Source organism: Arabidopsis thaliana, chromosome 2 (genome assembly GCF_000001735.4).
Source record: "Arabidopsis thaliana chromosome 2, partial sequence".
Lineage (NCBI taxonomy): Eukaryota > Viridiplantae > Streptophyta > Magnoliopsida > Brassicales > Brassicaceae > Arabidopsis > Arabidopsis thaliana.
Genome location: NC_003071.7, coordinates 12,362,120 through 12,376,336, shown reverse-complemented (window position 1 = coordinate 12,376,336; position 14,217 = coordinate 12,362,120). Strand labels below are relative to the sequence as shown.

The window sequence follows — 14,217 nt, the reverse complement described above, 5'->3', positions numbered from 1 at the left end:
TATACTGTATTAATTACAATACGACATTTCAATCGAAAATATAGTAACGTGTATTTGGAATATTGGCCCAAAATTTGTTGACCAGAATGGCGTTTTTCTTCTTTTTTTTTTTTTTTTTTTCTACTAGTTGAGTAAACATCACAACCGAACTCGTTTTAATAGAAACATATTCAGTAAAAAACAGATTGTGTCGCCAATTTTCACCAGTTTGATATAACTCGATTTCTTTCAAACTTTCTAACCCATGCTTTTTTTTGCGGCCAAAATTGTTTGCATTTTCTGACTTAAAGACGATATTTGCTTTTGGAAAACACCAAATAGATGTTCCATGATTTGTTTTTGTTTGTCAGCATATATATGTTCCATGAATTAATATGACTTTTTTGGTTGTCCCAGTGAGTTATTTACTGTCGTGTCGAATTATTGATCAACAGTTTAATTCCAACAAAACAATAAATTTGTTCACTAAGGTACTTGTACTCATTTTTACTCCAAGAAAAAAAAAAGAGTTATTACACTCCAAACTAACAAAAATACTGAAACCTGGTCTATACGGAATTTGTGTGTGTGTGTTTTATTATAAGGTTCTCATTGATGGGTGCCTTTTATTTTCCATTGATCGGTGCGTTCATTTTGACGAAATATCTATATACTCACTCATATAGTAATGTCATATTTATGATGGGAAATAGTTGACCAAATTATTTATTTTCTTACTGAATAGTCGTATAGCGTTTACTACATGACTCTTATCATCTATTGAAGATGATTCAAAGCGTGTTGTGGTGGTATGGGTAGGGGGTCCTTAAGCATGTCTCATTTATTTATTTTGATAAAAACAAGTATGTCTCATTTTTGTATCCACCTAATCACATTTTTCATTTTTATGAGACCCTAAACAACTAAAATAAAGTCTACATTTATACCAAAACTAAGAATGTTAGATTATATTCATTTAAAATATGTCATAATTTCAATTTAAAATTCAAAACCCTAACGTTAAAACTAAATTCTATACTTAAACTCTAAATCTCAAATTTTAAATTACAACCATAGAAAGTAAATTATAAATCCTAAATCTAAAAATGTTGTACTTTTTATTAAGAAATTATAGTTTATATATATTTTTCTCTTGATTATCCTTTTTAATTGTGTTAATTACTTTTTGTGTCATGCATAGTACCATGGCGACATAACTGTTTTGTGTCAGATTGGCATTTGTCATGAGGATCTTATTTCGTTTTGGGGTCCACGAAACTTTTTTACGAATTACTAACGTAATTAACTGAAGTATGAGCAAGAACAAAAAAAGATTCCATGTTTGGTACGTAAAATTCGCATGAAATAATGTAAAGTTATAAACCATACACATTCAACAGACATATTTACTTATTTTCAACTACCATCAGATGCATACTCATTTTTTTTTTCTTATGAATTATTTATCATTGTACATTGATGAACTGATTTGATAGTAATGGAACCCTCTACTCTGCTGAGAATTATACAGGCACATTATCTGTTTTTTTTTTTATGTTTTGGTATTTACTACTTGTTTTTGGTGATATTTACATATTTTCGTAATCATTATCAACTTGAAAACAATGTAAAGAATAATATGAATTCGAGTGATTGAAGCTGAAAATAACTTTTTTCACCGTCGATCATTTGCCCATTTTTTATTTTATTTTATGGAAAGCATCTATCACTCGCTCAGAAACACTTTTTATGATTTGATTTCACTATTCGTAAACATTTTGATCAAAAATAGATAAAGATACCCATAGAAACGTCATCTCAATAACCAAGTATCTCAAATTCTTGTTGAAGCTAATAAAGAAGTGACTCATATCCCTCAATAGTTTTGTTTTTGCATGGTTTGATTATATTCTCATCTGTTTATTTATTAGGTAAACGAATAATAGTTAAAAAAAATCAATATAAAAAGGGAAATGTAGGGTTAAGAATCAAATGGAATAAATAAAAAATAAAATGAATATAGAAAGCGTACGGTAGATGGAGTTGTTGATAACATCAAAGGTGCAGAAGTTTTTGGACATAACTTTATGAAATTGTGAAACGAGACAAGTCTGAATTATTAAATAAATTGATCGGCACGCGAGCTTTGTCAGACTCGACATTTTTCTCTTCTTTTTATTTTCACCGACATTTCTTACTTCCATGTCTCATTTTTTCAAAAAGTAAATTTTATCCCCTTTTTTTAAACACTTTTATGATTCCAATTTTCACCATTTTGCTACATATGTAATTCACATTTGTACTGTTGCAATGGTTATATATACACAAGTCGAGTGTCTTAATTTTTATCTGCAGAAGTCCTATCTCAACAATCTCATGTTACCAATACCAATTAGAATGAACTTGAGGATGGATTCAAAAAAGTCAACGAAAGAATCGTTATTCTAATAAAGCTTATATAAATGTTAGATTCTAAAATAGGAGAAATCAACGGATATGTGGGGGTGGGGCAGAGATTAATAATGCTATACTTAAATTTCATAATTAACTCGTATAAACAAAATTAAAGTAATGAATTTAGTAGACAAGCGGATTCATAACGTCGGTGCGAAGTAATTGTAATAAAGAGTACTACTTTTGGCGCTTCCCTAAATTAAACTAGTTAAATTCTGATCAGGTGTTTCATACAAAATAAAACAATCTGATCAAGTATGTTCGATTTATTTGGCTATCAAGTAAATGATATTCGTTACTATAAATAGTGAAAATCAAAGTTAAAAAGAAGAATAAGAAGTTAATATATAACATAAGAAATTTACATATACTGGGATCTGAAGTTAAGTATATAGATTTTTAATATTTTATCAAATAAGAAATGAAAAAAAATGTATATAGAGATAAACACAAGAATATCGCTAATTATAATCTCTTTGCATTATTATTTGGTGGATCTAAATGTCGTATGTGCCTATGTGGCAATTCTATGTTAAAAAACAACAACAACAAAATTGGCTTATAATCTCTTTTGTTGGTATGGTATTTTCTTACACTTTAATCATTAACAAATCATAAACGTTTACAATTGGTGGTCGTTGACAACGAATATACGTGAAAAATATAACCACAAAACATTTGAAGTTTTGAACACTCAAAAAAGTAAAACTCAACAAATTTAGAGTATTATCTTAAAATCGTTTTTTTTTCGTTAAGGGAGTTTTCTTAAAACCATTCAAAAGATCTAATATAGACTATATATACTAATTTGCTGGTCAATTTAATGCCATAATACAACATTTCCGTAACTAGTTTGATAGTGATGGAGACTAAAGACACCAACTAATATCTATTAACCTAAATTTTTGACAAAAGAGGCTAACTATAACGATATTATTTTCATATAATGATTTTGTTTTGTTGGTTGAATTAACTATTTGTAATGATATTAACGACAAATATAGATATATTATAATTTATAATAGTTTCGATTTACTGGTTGAAATTAGGAGCCGATTTTCATAATTATAAGGATTTGAATGGTAACCGCGTTTTGCGGTGTGGGAGAAATGCGGTGCAGTTCAAATAGTAACGAAAATACATAAATACATATGTATATGTAGAGATTTTGATAATGTTACAGCACTATTGCGGTGCGGTTTTGGGTGCGGTCTATGTCACCATTCATGACCTAAGTATACATTTGATAACCGTATAACTCATGTGACGATTGCAGATTTGATATAAACTAAACAAGTTGATAATATATAGTTTATATACTAAGACAGATACCTCAGTAAATAAAACATACTAAATAACAAGTTGAGAAACTTAAAATAGGCCAAGTATTAGACTATTAGTGGTTGTTTTGACACCAAATGGATTTTTAAAACGTATACAACACATCCAATCCGTTGAGTAGCAGCAAAAGTTATGTTCTTATAAACACAAGCAAGAAAGTATCAGAGAATCATATAACTCAGATTCTATAACTTGCACGACTTAATTTCATATGACATCTCCTAAGGTTAAATCAAGTGACATAAGATTCCAAAAGATTCTTCCAACTATATATAATATTTAAGAATCCACTTGAGAAAACACTCAAGTGTGGATGGATGTTATATCAGAATTATCTAATGACAAGAGAAATTTAATTGGATTTGAATGATACAGTTGAAATTAAATATCAGCCAGGTATAACTTTTCAAATATCTAACATAATTTATGTTATAAGAGAGATCCTAATTGTAGACGTATTATGAATATTCAAATAAGACATCTTGAAAATACTAATCTAAAATATAAAAGTAGTCTCCACCTAACATGAATAAAATAATGGTCAAAAAGATATAAGAGCTATGCTTGTCCAATGGGAAGCATGATTAAGATGTGATTAAGATAACTAATTAGATGTTTAATTGGTAAGTTGCTTTCATGGGTTTGCTTATACGCAATTAGGTGGCTCACAATGAGATGAGAAAATTTCCAAATTAGCTGACATTTTGATTAGAGTTTGATTAGTCATTTAATTAACGACTAATGCCGTAAAATATACTTGTGTTGTTGGAGTACTGGCGAACAAGATCACAAGTTTTTTTCTTTTTTTTTTTCTTTTTAAAAAAAGGCAAAACATAAGTATCACAAGTTCAAATCATAACTCCTTGGTCTATCATCAAATCATTCTCACAACTCACAAGTTTCTCACTTTTCTCAAAAATTGAACGAGCCCATTTAGTTATGGCCCATTGGGCTTTTTTCTAGCCTTTTATCTCGTTTTGATTGGAGCTAGGATAGTCAAACCGTCGTTTGTCAACAAGAAATGTGAACCCATATCTCTTTCTAAGGAATAGTGGGAATATCTCTTACTGCAAAATCCAATTATGTATAAGCAAACATGCATATATTTACAATTTTGTTATTTCATCTTTCTTTGATTTTGTTTGTTTTCTACGTTTAATAAATTTACCATCTTCATTTGACCACAGATGATTTTATGATGTCTTGTATATTATGCCCAAACAAATTTTCCCTCAATATTGATACCAAACTATTGAAATTTTGATAATAAGTTACAAATCAAACATTAAGTAGTACATTCATAATCATAAATCTTAATTTTTATTGATGTTTCTTTGTTTTCTCAAATTATCTCTGAGAATTGAGTAAGCCAAAGAGCAAAACATGTTATTATCTAAACTCGTATAAATATATAGTAGCAACACAAAGATACATAGTTGTGAATCTCCATGTTCATATAGTCCAAATATTTGAAATATACCATACAAATTAGCTTGCTATACGTTAAAATAAAATCTGAATGTTTCAAACACAAATAAACTAAGCTAAAATACTGTTTTTTTTTCTTCTTTGGGATTAGTCTGGCATTAACCACTTAACTAAAAACAATCACCAATTTTTTTCCAAATTTGTTTCTTTTTTTGGTATTTATTGTTTGACCAGTTGACTCATTTTTTGGTATTTCTTGTTTGACCAGTTGACTATTTTATTTTCTTTGGGTTGAAAAAATACAACAACCCAATCCGACCCGAAATTATCGCAATTGATAATGTTGCTGACTTAGCCTAACCGATCTGAGCCGGTTTATGACTCATGACTAATCCATGACTCCTTCGTCTTCGTCTTCACACAGTTGTAGCTTTCATGCCTGAGTCAAAAACCTCGTGACCAAAAAAAAAAAACTGATTACTAGAATAACAGTTCCCTCTGCGTGTTTCCTAAACCAATACAAAAAATGGCGAAATCAGAGAAACACAAATTAGCTCAAACCTTAATCGATTCAATAAACGAGATCGCTTCAATTTCCGATTCCGTTACACCGATGAAGAAGCACTGCGCTAACCTCTCCCGGCGATTGTCGCTTCTTCTTCCTATGTTGGAAGAGATCAGAGACAATCAGGAATCATCTTCGGAAGTAGTGAATGCTTTGTTATCTGTTAAGCAATCGCTTCTTCATGCTAAGGATTTGCTTTCTTTCGTTAGCCATGTTAGCAAAATTTACCTGGTGTGTGAGTATTTCGATTCTAAACATACTTAGATCTGAGTGTAGTTGAAATCGAAATCGAAATATGAATCTGATTGATTCCTGTAGGTGTTGGAGAGAGATCAAGTGATGGTGAAATTTCAGAAAGTGACTTCTCTATTGGAACAAGCTTTAAGTATAATCCCTTATGAGAATCTGGAAATTTCAGATGAACTTAAAGAACAGGTACTACTAAAACCATTATCTGCTCTGCTTTTGTTCTTGTTCATGAAACTTCAGCTTTTCAGATTCATTTCTGGTTGTTGTAGGTGGAGCTTGTTTTAGTTCAGTTAAGAAGATCGTTAGGAAAACGCGGTGGCGATGTGTATGATGATGAGTTGTATAAGGATGTTCTATCTCTTTATAGTGGTAGAGGTAGTGTAATGGAGTCTGATATGGTTAGGAGAGTGGCGGAGAAGCTTCAGTTGATGACTATAACTGACCTTACGCAAGAGTCATTGGCTTTACTTGACATGGTTAGTTCTAGTGGTGGTGATGATCCTGGTGAAAGTTTTGAGAAGATGTCTATGGTTCTTAAGAAGATTAAGGACTTTGTGCAAACTTATAATCCTAACTTGGATGATGCTCCATTGAGACTGAAATCATCGCTTCCGAAGTCGCGAGATGATGATCGAGATATGCTAATTCCGCCTGAAGAGTTCCGTTGTCCAATATCTCTAGAATTGATGACTGATCCAGTTATTGTTTCTTCAGGGCAGGTACTGTAAAAGCATTATTCTCCCTTTACTTGTCTTTTTAATTCATTTTCAATTTTTTTGATTGGTGTCGTTGAAATCCTGTGTAGACTTATGAACGTGAGTGCATTAAGAAGTGGCTTGAAGGAGGACACTTGACGTGTCCAAAGACGCAAGAAACGCTGACAAGCGATATCATGACACCAAACTATGTTCTAAGAAGCCTTATAGCTCAATGGTGTGAGTCCAATGGCATCGAACCTCCAAAGCGTCCCAACATATCTCAACCGAGTAGTAAGGCCTCATCTTCGTCGTCAGCCCCTGATGATGAACATAACAAGATTGAAGAACTTCTACTTAAGCTCACATCGCAACAGCCTGAAGACCGAAGATCTGCTGCAGGAGAAATCCGTCTTCTAGCAAAACAAAACAATCATAACCGAGTCGCCATTGCTGCCTCAGGCGCGATCCCTCTTCTGGTGAATCTCCTCACGATATCTAATGACTCTCGGACTCAAGAACACGCTGTGACATCGATTCTTAACCTCTCGATATGTCAAGAGAACAAAGGGAAGATTGTTTATTCATCTGGAGCAGTTCCAGGTATTGTTCATGTGCTTCAGAAAGGTAGCATGGAAGCTAGAGAAAACGCAGCAGCTACACTTTTCAGCCTCTCGGTTATAGACGAGAACAAAGTGACAATAGGTGCCGCAGGAGCGATCCCGCCTCTTGTGACCTTGCTGAGCGAAGGATCACAGAGAGGCAAAAAAGACGCGGCAACTGCTCTGTTTAATCTCTGCATATTTCAAGGAAACAAAGGAAAAGCTGTGAGAGCCGGTTTAGTTCCCGTGCTAATGAGGTTACTAACAGAACCCGAAAGCGGAATGGTTGATGAATCACTCTCGATATTAGCCATACTATCGAGTCATCCGGACGGGAAATCAGAGGTTGGAGCCGCTGATGCAGTTCCAGTTCTGGTAGATTTTATAAGAAGCGGGTCACCGCGGAACAAAGAAAACTCAGCTGCGGTATTAGTGCACTTGTGTTCATGGAATCAGCAACATTTGATTGAAGCTCAGAAATTAGGGATTATGGATCTTTTAATAGAAATGGCTGAGAATGGTACTGACAGAGGAAAACGCAAAGCGGCACAGTTACTTAACCGCTTTAGCCGTTTTAACGACCAGCAGAAACAACACTCTGGTTTAGGTTTGGAAGATCAAATCTCCCTAATCTGAGAGTTTAGTGTTTAAGGTTTGCTTATACATTTTCACATTTTGCTCACTTTTTTTTCTTTATTAACCAAAAACTCACAAAAAAAACCAAGATTTTGAAACCTGTAAATCACTTTTGTCTGAAATTCACATTTTCTCGGATCTTAATTAAAAGTCACAATTACAAGACTAGTGTTTCTTTTTTTTTTATTAGAGTTTTAAAGAAAAGAAATCTTAAATATATAATTTCCTAATTTGGCCGTGGAGAAGAAGGCAAAATAAATGTACAAAAAAATGCATTTATCTTCAGCTTGAGCAGCAAGTTCTATAGATCTGAGAGCAGCAAGATGCAGAGATTCATGTTTAGCCGCGTCGTGGAACATCAACGTCAGATAAGCCGAGGATTTCTCAGTCTTGTACCATCTCTATCTCCCACTGCTGTTCCTGCTATGTCTCGTTTCTTTCCGAAGATTACTGCTTCTGATTCCACTTCCTCGATTCCCTTTTTTACTCCAGACTTCATCAATCCCAAGAAGGTGAGTGGTTCGACAATTCATTACCCTATTATGATTCATTTGTCGGATTCAATATTACCCTGAGAAGAAATTTTATCAATCTCTTTGTATAATGTTCATAAGTGTGACAATGAATGTGCAGACTCTTGAAGAGTCCCTTAACAACTTAGAAGGCCTAACATGTAACCAAGCCGAAAGAGAGATGTATCTCTTTCCACAGATTAATCAACAACGCCTTCTCAACACCACTGGTTCTCGCTTCGGACAGGTAAAAAAAAAAATTCACCATATGAAAAACTTTTTAACGTGTGTTTTTACATTCACTTTTGGTTTAGGTTCTTGGAACTTGGCAGTTCAGATGCACAATTCTTCCGGCGAGAGTGAATCGTGTGAGAGAGGTCCACGAGACTTCCAACAACGAAAAGAAACAACAAAAACAAAAAAGTTCCGTCAACGAAAAGAAACCAAAAAAAAAAAAAAAGAGTTCCATCAGCGATATCCCAAGAAGAACAAAGTTTCAGAAACATCATCGAGGAAGAATTAATAAAGGAGTATCTTCTCAGGGGTATATTTGTAGTAGATATGCTCTTCAAACACTTGAACCAGCTTGGATCACTTCTAGACAAATAGAAGCAGGACGACGAGCAATGACACGAAATATAGGACGTGGTTTAACTGTTCGAGTTCATATATTTGCAGACAAACCAGTTACAGTAAGACCTCCTGAAACGCGTATGGGTCGTGGGAAAGGAGCTCCAGCGTTTTGGGTAGCTGTGGTTAAACCAGGTAAAATCATTTATGAAATGGGTGGTGTTTCCGAAAAAGTAGCTAGAGAAGCTATTTCTATAGCCGCATCAAAGTTGCCTGCAAAAACCAAATTCATCATTTCTAAATAAGTTTGTTTGAATGTATCAGAGTTTATGTGTAATTCAAATAATAGGAGCTAGTAATCGCAGCTATGCTCATATTGGTGATGTTGTTGTTGCCGTAATTTTGATTCGGTTCTATTCGATTCGGGTTATTCTTTTTGTGTGAGTTTCAAGGTTTGTTTTTACAATCAAAGTTTGGTCACAGTTTTTTTGTATTTTTGTAAATCAAACTCACACAAAAAGAACAAAATTTTGATACCTATAAATCACTTTTTATCTCAAAGTCGCATTTATTTGGAGGTGAATAAAATAAAATAAAAAAATCGGTGTTCGAAATCTTGCTTCACAATTTCTACTTCTTGGATGGTTTATTCTTCAAGCCAGGAACCAACAATGAAGGTGAAATTGCTTCAATAACCTCTGGACCATCTCTTAAGCATCGTAGGCTTCTCTGTTTCCTCAGTACTTGTTACACACTGTGTTTCCAGTTCCTCAAGCAACACTGTGTTTGTAACATCAAAAGCTTCCACCTATTTCAAAACCAGTTCAAAAGTTACAAATTTTGGAGAAAATGATGCAAATTGGTGCAAGCCTAGTTTATTGTATTTTTATATTATTTTGGTAGAGATTATCTTCTAAAGTTTTGGTCATTATGGGTGTTTATTCATTTTTTTGCTATTGACTAATAATAGAGTACTTGTTTGAACTATACAGAGCAATGTCTTACGTAGTTTGTGAACTTCAATGGCTAGTCAAGTTTATACACTGAGTTACATATCCCACAACTCCAACTGCTGTCAATGTCATGTATTGGATTCAACTATTCACATTTTCAAAATTGTGTGTCACAAGGAATCAAGGATGGGTTTACTAATTATGCATCCAACTCAGTTATACATCTATTAGCCAAGATGCATGGTCTCCTTGATATATTTTGCTCATTTTAAGGAGGAATATTATAAATTGGTTATCTTGTATTGGTTAATTTAAAGCAGCATGGTTAGTTATCATATATTTGTATATAAGGTTTAAGGAGAGTCAATTGTACAGTGATCATTCCTTTTGGGATTTAAGTTAATTCTGAACAGTTATGGGTCCATGTGAAAAAAAAAACTTTAAATGACAAAGGAATTGAACGGGAGTATATATGGATTAGAACGATGATGAAGTTGATTTTATATACAAATCAAGTCTTATATCAAAAGAATCCATGCATTTTGGGTATCTATTTATGTCAAATAAATCCAAGATTTACGGTATACACATGTAAAAAGTAAGGGTTGTTTAATCAAAAAAGAGGAAAAAAAAGGGTAAAGGGTTTTCATGGATGTACGGATTAATATTAATACTGGAAAGTGAACATAATAACGTGGTACGTACATGCATCTTCATATGCACAGATCTTTATTAAGGACTGAAAAAGAAAAAGGCAAAGCTCCTAAAAATGTGAGAAACATAAGCTTTTTGGTAATTTTAAAACTTTACTATATATCTCTAGAGAAGACACGGAATTGTATGATTAAATTCGTCAGTCTGTAACAACACTCTTTTACTTTATGCATTATCCTATTGGTCCCGTAACATTATTCATTATATACACTTTAAAAAAGATAGCAATGAATGATAAAATCCTTAGTAATAATTCTGATTGGTTCTCACGTACTCAAGACTTAGAAACCAAAATAAAAATATGACATACAGATAAGTTAGTATTATTTTATGAAAATTTGAGTGAATAATACGAATTGAACAAACACAAACTCGACAAGTACACTCTCATACATCTAACAAGTTCATAATCACACAATACGAATAATTCTTTGTCACACCTGATTCTATATGCACCCATTGACTATAACAAACCGATTCTAATATACCTTTTAGTTTCTCCATATGCATTGGATCTTTAACAAGGTCCATGAATAATCCGACGGCTAAGAAACACAATCACATAAGATGCTGGTGATGATGATCGTTAGATGAAGAACCGGGGAGACCTTGACCGGTCCAATATTGATTGGATTGATTCCCTGGAGATGTCAACCCCGAAACCGGGCGGCTTATATTACCCAAATGGTTGTCCTCCATTTTCACCTGAGCAGTTTGAGAAACCCTAGTAGCACCAATAGAAGATAATCCCATATTTACCTCGTTAGGGAAATTATATAATCCCATGGTTCGATCGAACAAAGCAAAGTGGCTGGATGATCCAAGAGAAGTCATTAGGTTATTCTCGTTGTTGTTACCCATGACCGGACCTGAAGTGTTACCACCATGAAAAAACCCTAAGTCATTCAAGAAACTTGAGCTAGTGTTACCATTTCCACCATTATTTCCATTAATGGCGGCTAAGTTTAAACCAATACCACCAAGTTGAGTGAGGTTTTGTAGAGTGGGCAAAAATGGGAATTGGCTATTTGTTTGGAGCTGGACATTACTAGTATTAGTAGGGCTTGTAGCGTTGACCATAGACGTTGACTGCTTGTTCTGAGAGGAAGAGGAAGACTTTGAATTTCCGGATTTACCCTTCTTATTCCTCCGGCAGCCACCACCGACAGGTACGTTCCTCAAGGCACCGCCACGTGTCCAGTAGCGACGGCAAGCTTTGCAGAAGTGGCGTGGCTGCGTGAGGTTGTAGTTGTTGAAGTAACAGAACTTGGTATTGGCTGAGTCACATCGAGGACACTTTAGGGCTCCCTCTGGCGGCTGAGAGTTCTTAGCTAGCCTCGCTCTCTCAGCCGCCTGGCCATTGAGACTGCTCGGATCAACGGTGGTGGCGGCTGCTGTCTCAACATGGTGGTGGTTAGGGTTAGGGTTTTGTGGGAAGTGGTGAGAGAGTACTTGGTGGTGGCCACTAACTAAACTTCCATTTTCTTGTAGCTGATGATGATGAGGATGGTTATTTGGATTCGCAGACTGCAAACAAACAAACAAACAAAAAGGAATTTAATCACACAATACAAGAAAGAACAACATGTAGAAACTTCTAATTCAATCTTTGGTTTCAATCAAAATTGTTTGTTTTTCTTTATGTAAACCGTATAGTATGTAAATGGTCTATATATAGGTGAGATTATAAAGCAAGAAATACCATGAATATGTTTTGGAACTTTGAAAAAAGAAGAGCTTAAAGATGAATGAAGATGAGAATAGGAATATATCTTTTAGAAAAAATGAATCAAAATTATTAATATAAGAATCAAAACAATCAATGAAGAATTTAAGAGCGGTAAAAATCACACAAAAAGAAAGTAGAGAAAGAGAGAATTAGGTATAATGGAAGATCAAAGAACCTGTGGCCAATTAATTGGTGGATCTAAAAAGCTTGAGACGGATGAGAAAACCATTGTTCTTCTTCCCTTTTATCTCTTTGTTCTTCTTTCTTTAATAAAGTTTGATGGATCTTTAAAACTCAAAAGAACAAAAATGGTGGGAGAATCATATAAAAACGAAAGAAGGGAACCAAAGGTTAAAGAGAGATGTGAGGAGATCGAGCACAGAACCAAAAGAGAAAGAGAGAAGATAGAGGTTTAGAGAGAAGATGATGATAGTGAAGGAGCACAAAGATAAAGTGAGAACATAATGCTTTTCTAAACATGGGTCATGTTCTTATGCTTTATTTCTTTTCTTATATATATTTTCCACTCTCATGCATTATTTGTATATGCTTATGTATTAATATTATTATTTTTGTGATTCTCTTTTTAGGGTTTGAGTGGAGGGACGTTTCTTCGCCTATAAGGTTCCCTCTGTCGAATAATATCTATAATATATGATTTTTGTTAGAAAATACCACATATGTATACATATGATTTACAAGGTCTAAGTATGAAGAAATAAGAGGGACCTAGATGAATAGATAATTGAAGACATTAATTCTAAGTGACAACCAAAAGAGTCAAAGACCTTGATTTGCTTTAAGCAATGTGTTTATTAATAAAATACTATTTTAGCTTTATCTTTACCATTAAGTAAAACAAGTTTGTGAACATTTCAGAATTGGTTTAGTGATAAGAGGGACTTTCGAAAAAGTTGTGCAATCAAACAAATTTAACTCTTTCTTTCTTTCTTTTTTTCTCACAAATGAAAATCATATCTTTGGTCATTCTAGTCATTAGATCTAGCTATAGTCGTGCTTTCTGGTTCAGCAATTTTTATGTTGGGAATCTTGTTATTTTGAAATTGTAAAATGCTGAACTAAATAGTATGACTTTTTATCAGTAACTATATATTTTTAATATTATATCGCACTTTTCTGTTTTGGTTACACTTACATTTTTGTGTCAGTCAGAATTTTAAATTGACAAAACTATGTTAAAAGATTTTTTTTTCAGTAAACAGAATAAAGGCATTTTTATAAAAAGTAATGGATGAGCCTTATAAACTAAAATAAAAATAATATTACTAGATTTTCAGGCTATCATTTCATATATTTGTATGCTATTTGCTAACCATGCCAATATTTAAAACGCCAAGGTCCATTGCTAACTTAACTTTTGGTTAATTTGTCATAATTATCATTTTTATTTGCATTTATTATTGGAAATATATATGTACGTTGATGGCTAAGTATAAATTAACTTTGCTTAATAGGGTTCATTATCATATAGATCCGTAATCATGAAAGCTTAATTAGGGTATCTTTGTGGGTCAAGACTCAAGAGTAGGCTTGTCCCTGATCTGTCGTTTTCGTCTTCGTTCATTAGATATCTTCATGGCGATGGTTTTATCTCTTATATGAATCTTTTTTGAATATATTAATTATCTTGTTGATTGCAAACATATATAAGCTTGTAATCTTGCAATAAAACAAATGAAAGGGGTGAACCAAATTCACAATAAAACAACCATTGATTGTCTACTATTAACTATTCAATGAAATATAAATGTTCTACGTCATCATTAAAA

At 33.3% G+C, this 14,217-nt stretch overlaps 3 protein-coding genes across 4 annotated transcripts; 2 read left to right on the top strand and 1 right to left on the bottom strand.

Moving 5' to 3' along the window:
* The first annotated feature begins 5,916 nt into the window (after positions 1-5,916).
* On the top strand, positions 5,917-8,117 carry PUB12 (armadillo/beta-catenin repeat protein). The gene is made up of 4 exons (NM_001336190.1): positions 5,917-6,002; positions 6,086-6,202; positions 6,286-6,735; positions 6,822-8,117. Exons 1-4 carry the CDS (start codon positions 5,949-5,951, stop codon positions 7,947-7,949), a joined length of 1,749 nt encoding a protein of 582 aa, NP_001318308.1. The 5' UTR covers positions 5,917-5,948; the 3' UTR covers positions 7,950-8,117.
* Positions 8,118-8,272: 155 nt separating this feature from the next.
* AT2G28815 (50S ribosomal protein L16) lies at positions 8,273-9,336 on the top strand (the record flags this gene model as incomplete). The annotated part of the gene is made up of 3 exons (NM_001336189.1): positions 8,273-8,461; positions 8,583-8,708; positions 8,776-9,336. 3 exons carry the CDS (start codon positions 8,273-8,275, stop codon positions 9,334-9,336), a joined length of 876 nt encoding a protein of 291 aa, NP_001325273.1.
* Positions 9,337-10,959: 1,623 nt separating this feature from the next.
* Positions 10,960-12,911, bottom strand: AT2G28810 (Dof-type zinc finger DNA-binding family protein). Of its 2 annotated transcripts, none has more exons than NM_179795.2 (2): positions 12,603-12,881; positions 10,960-12,225 (listed from the first exon to the last, which is right to left on the bottom strand). In NM_179795.2, the coding sequence occupies exons 1-2, from the start codon at positions 12,654-12,656 to the stop codon at positions 11,257-11,259; spliced, it is 1,023 nt and encodes a 340-aa protein (NP_850126.1). In that variant the 5' UTR covers positions 12,657-12,881; the 3' UTR covers positions 10,960-11,256. The 2 variants fall into 2 exon arrangements, with proteins under 2 accessions (NP_850126.1, NP_001189627.1); NM_001202698.1 differs by having other exon boundaries at positions 11,012-12,225; positions 12,401-12,911.
* Between the last annotated feature and the right edge of the window lie 1,306 nt (positions 12,912-14,217).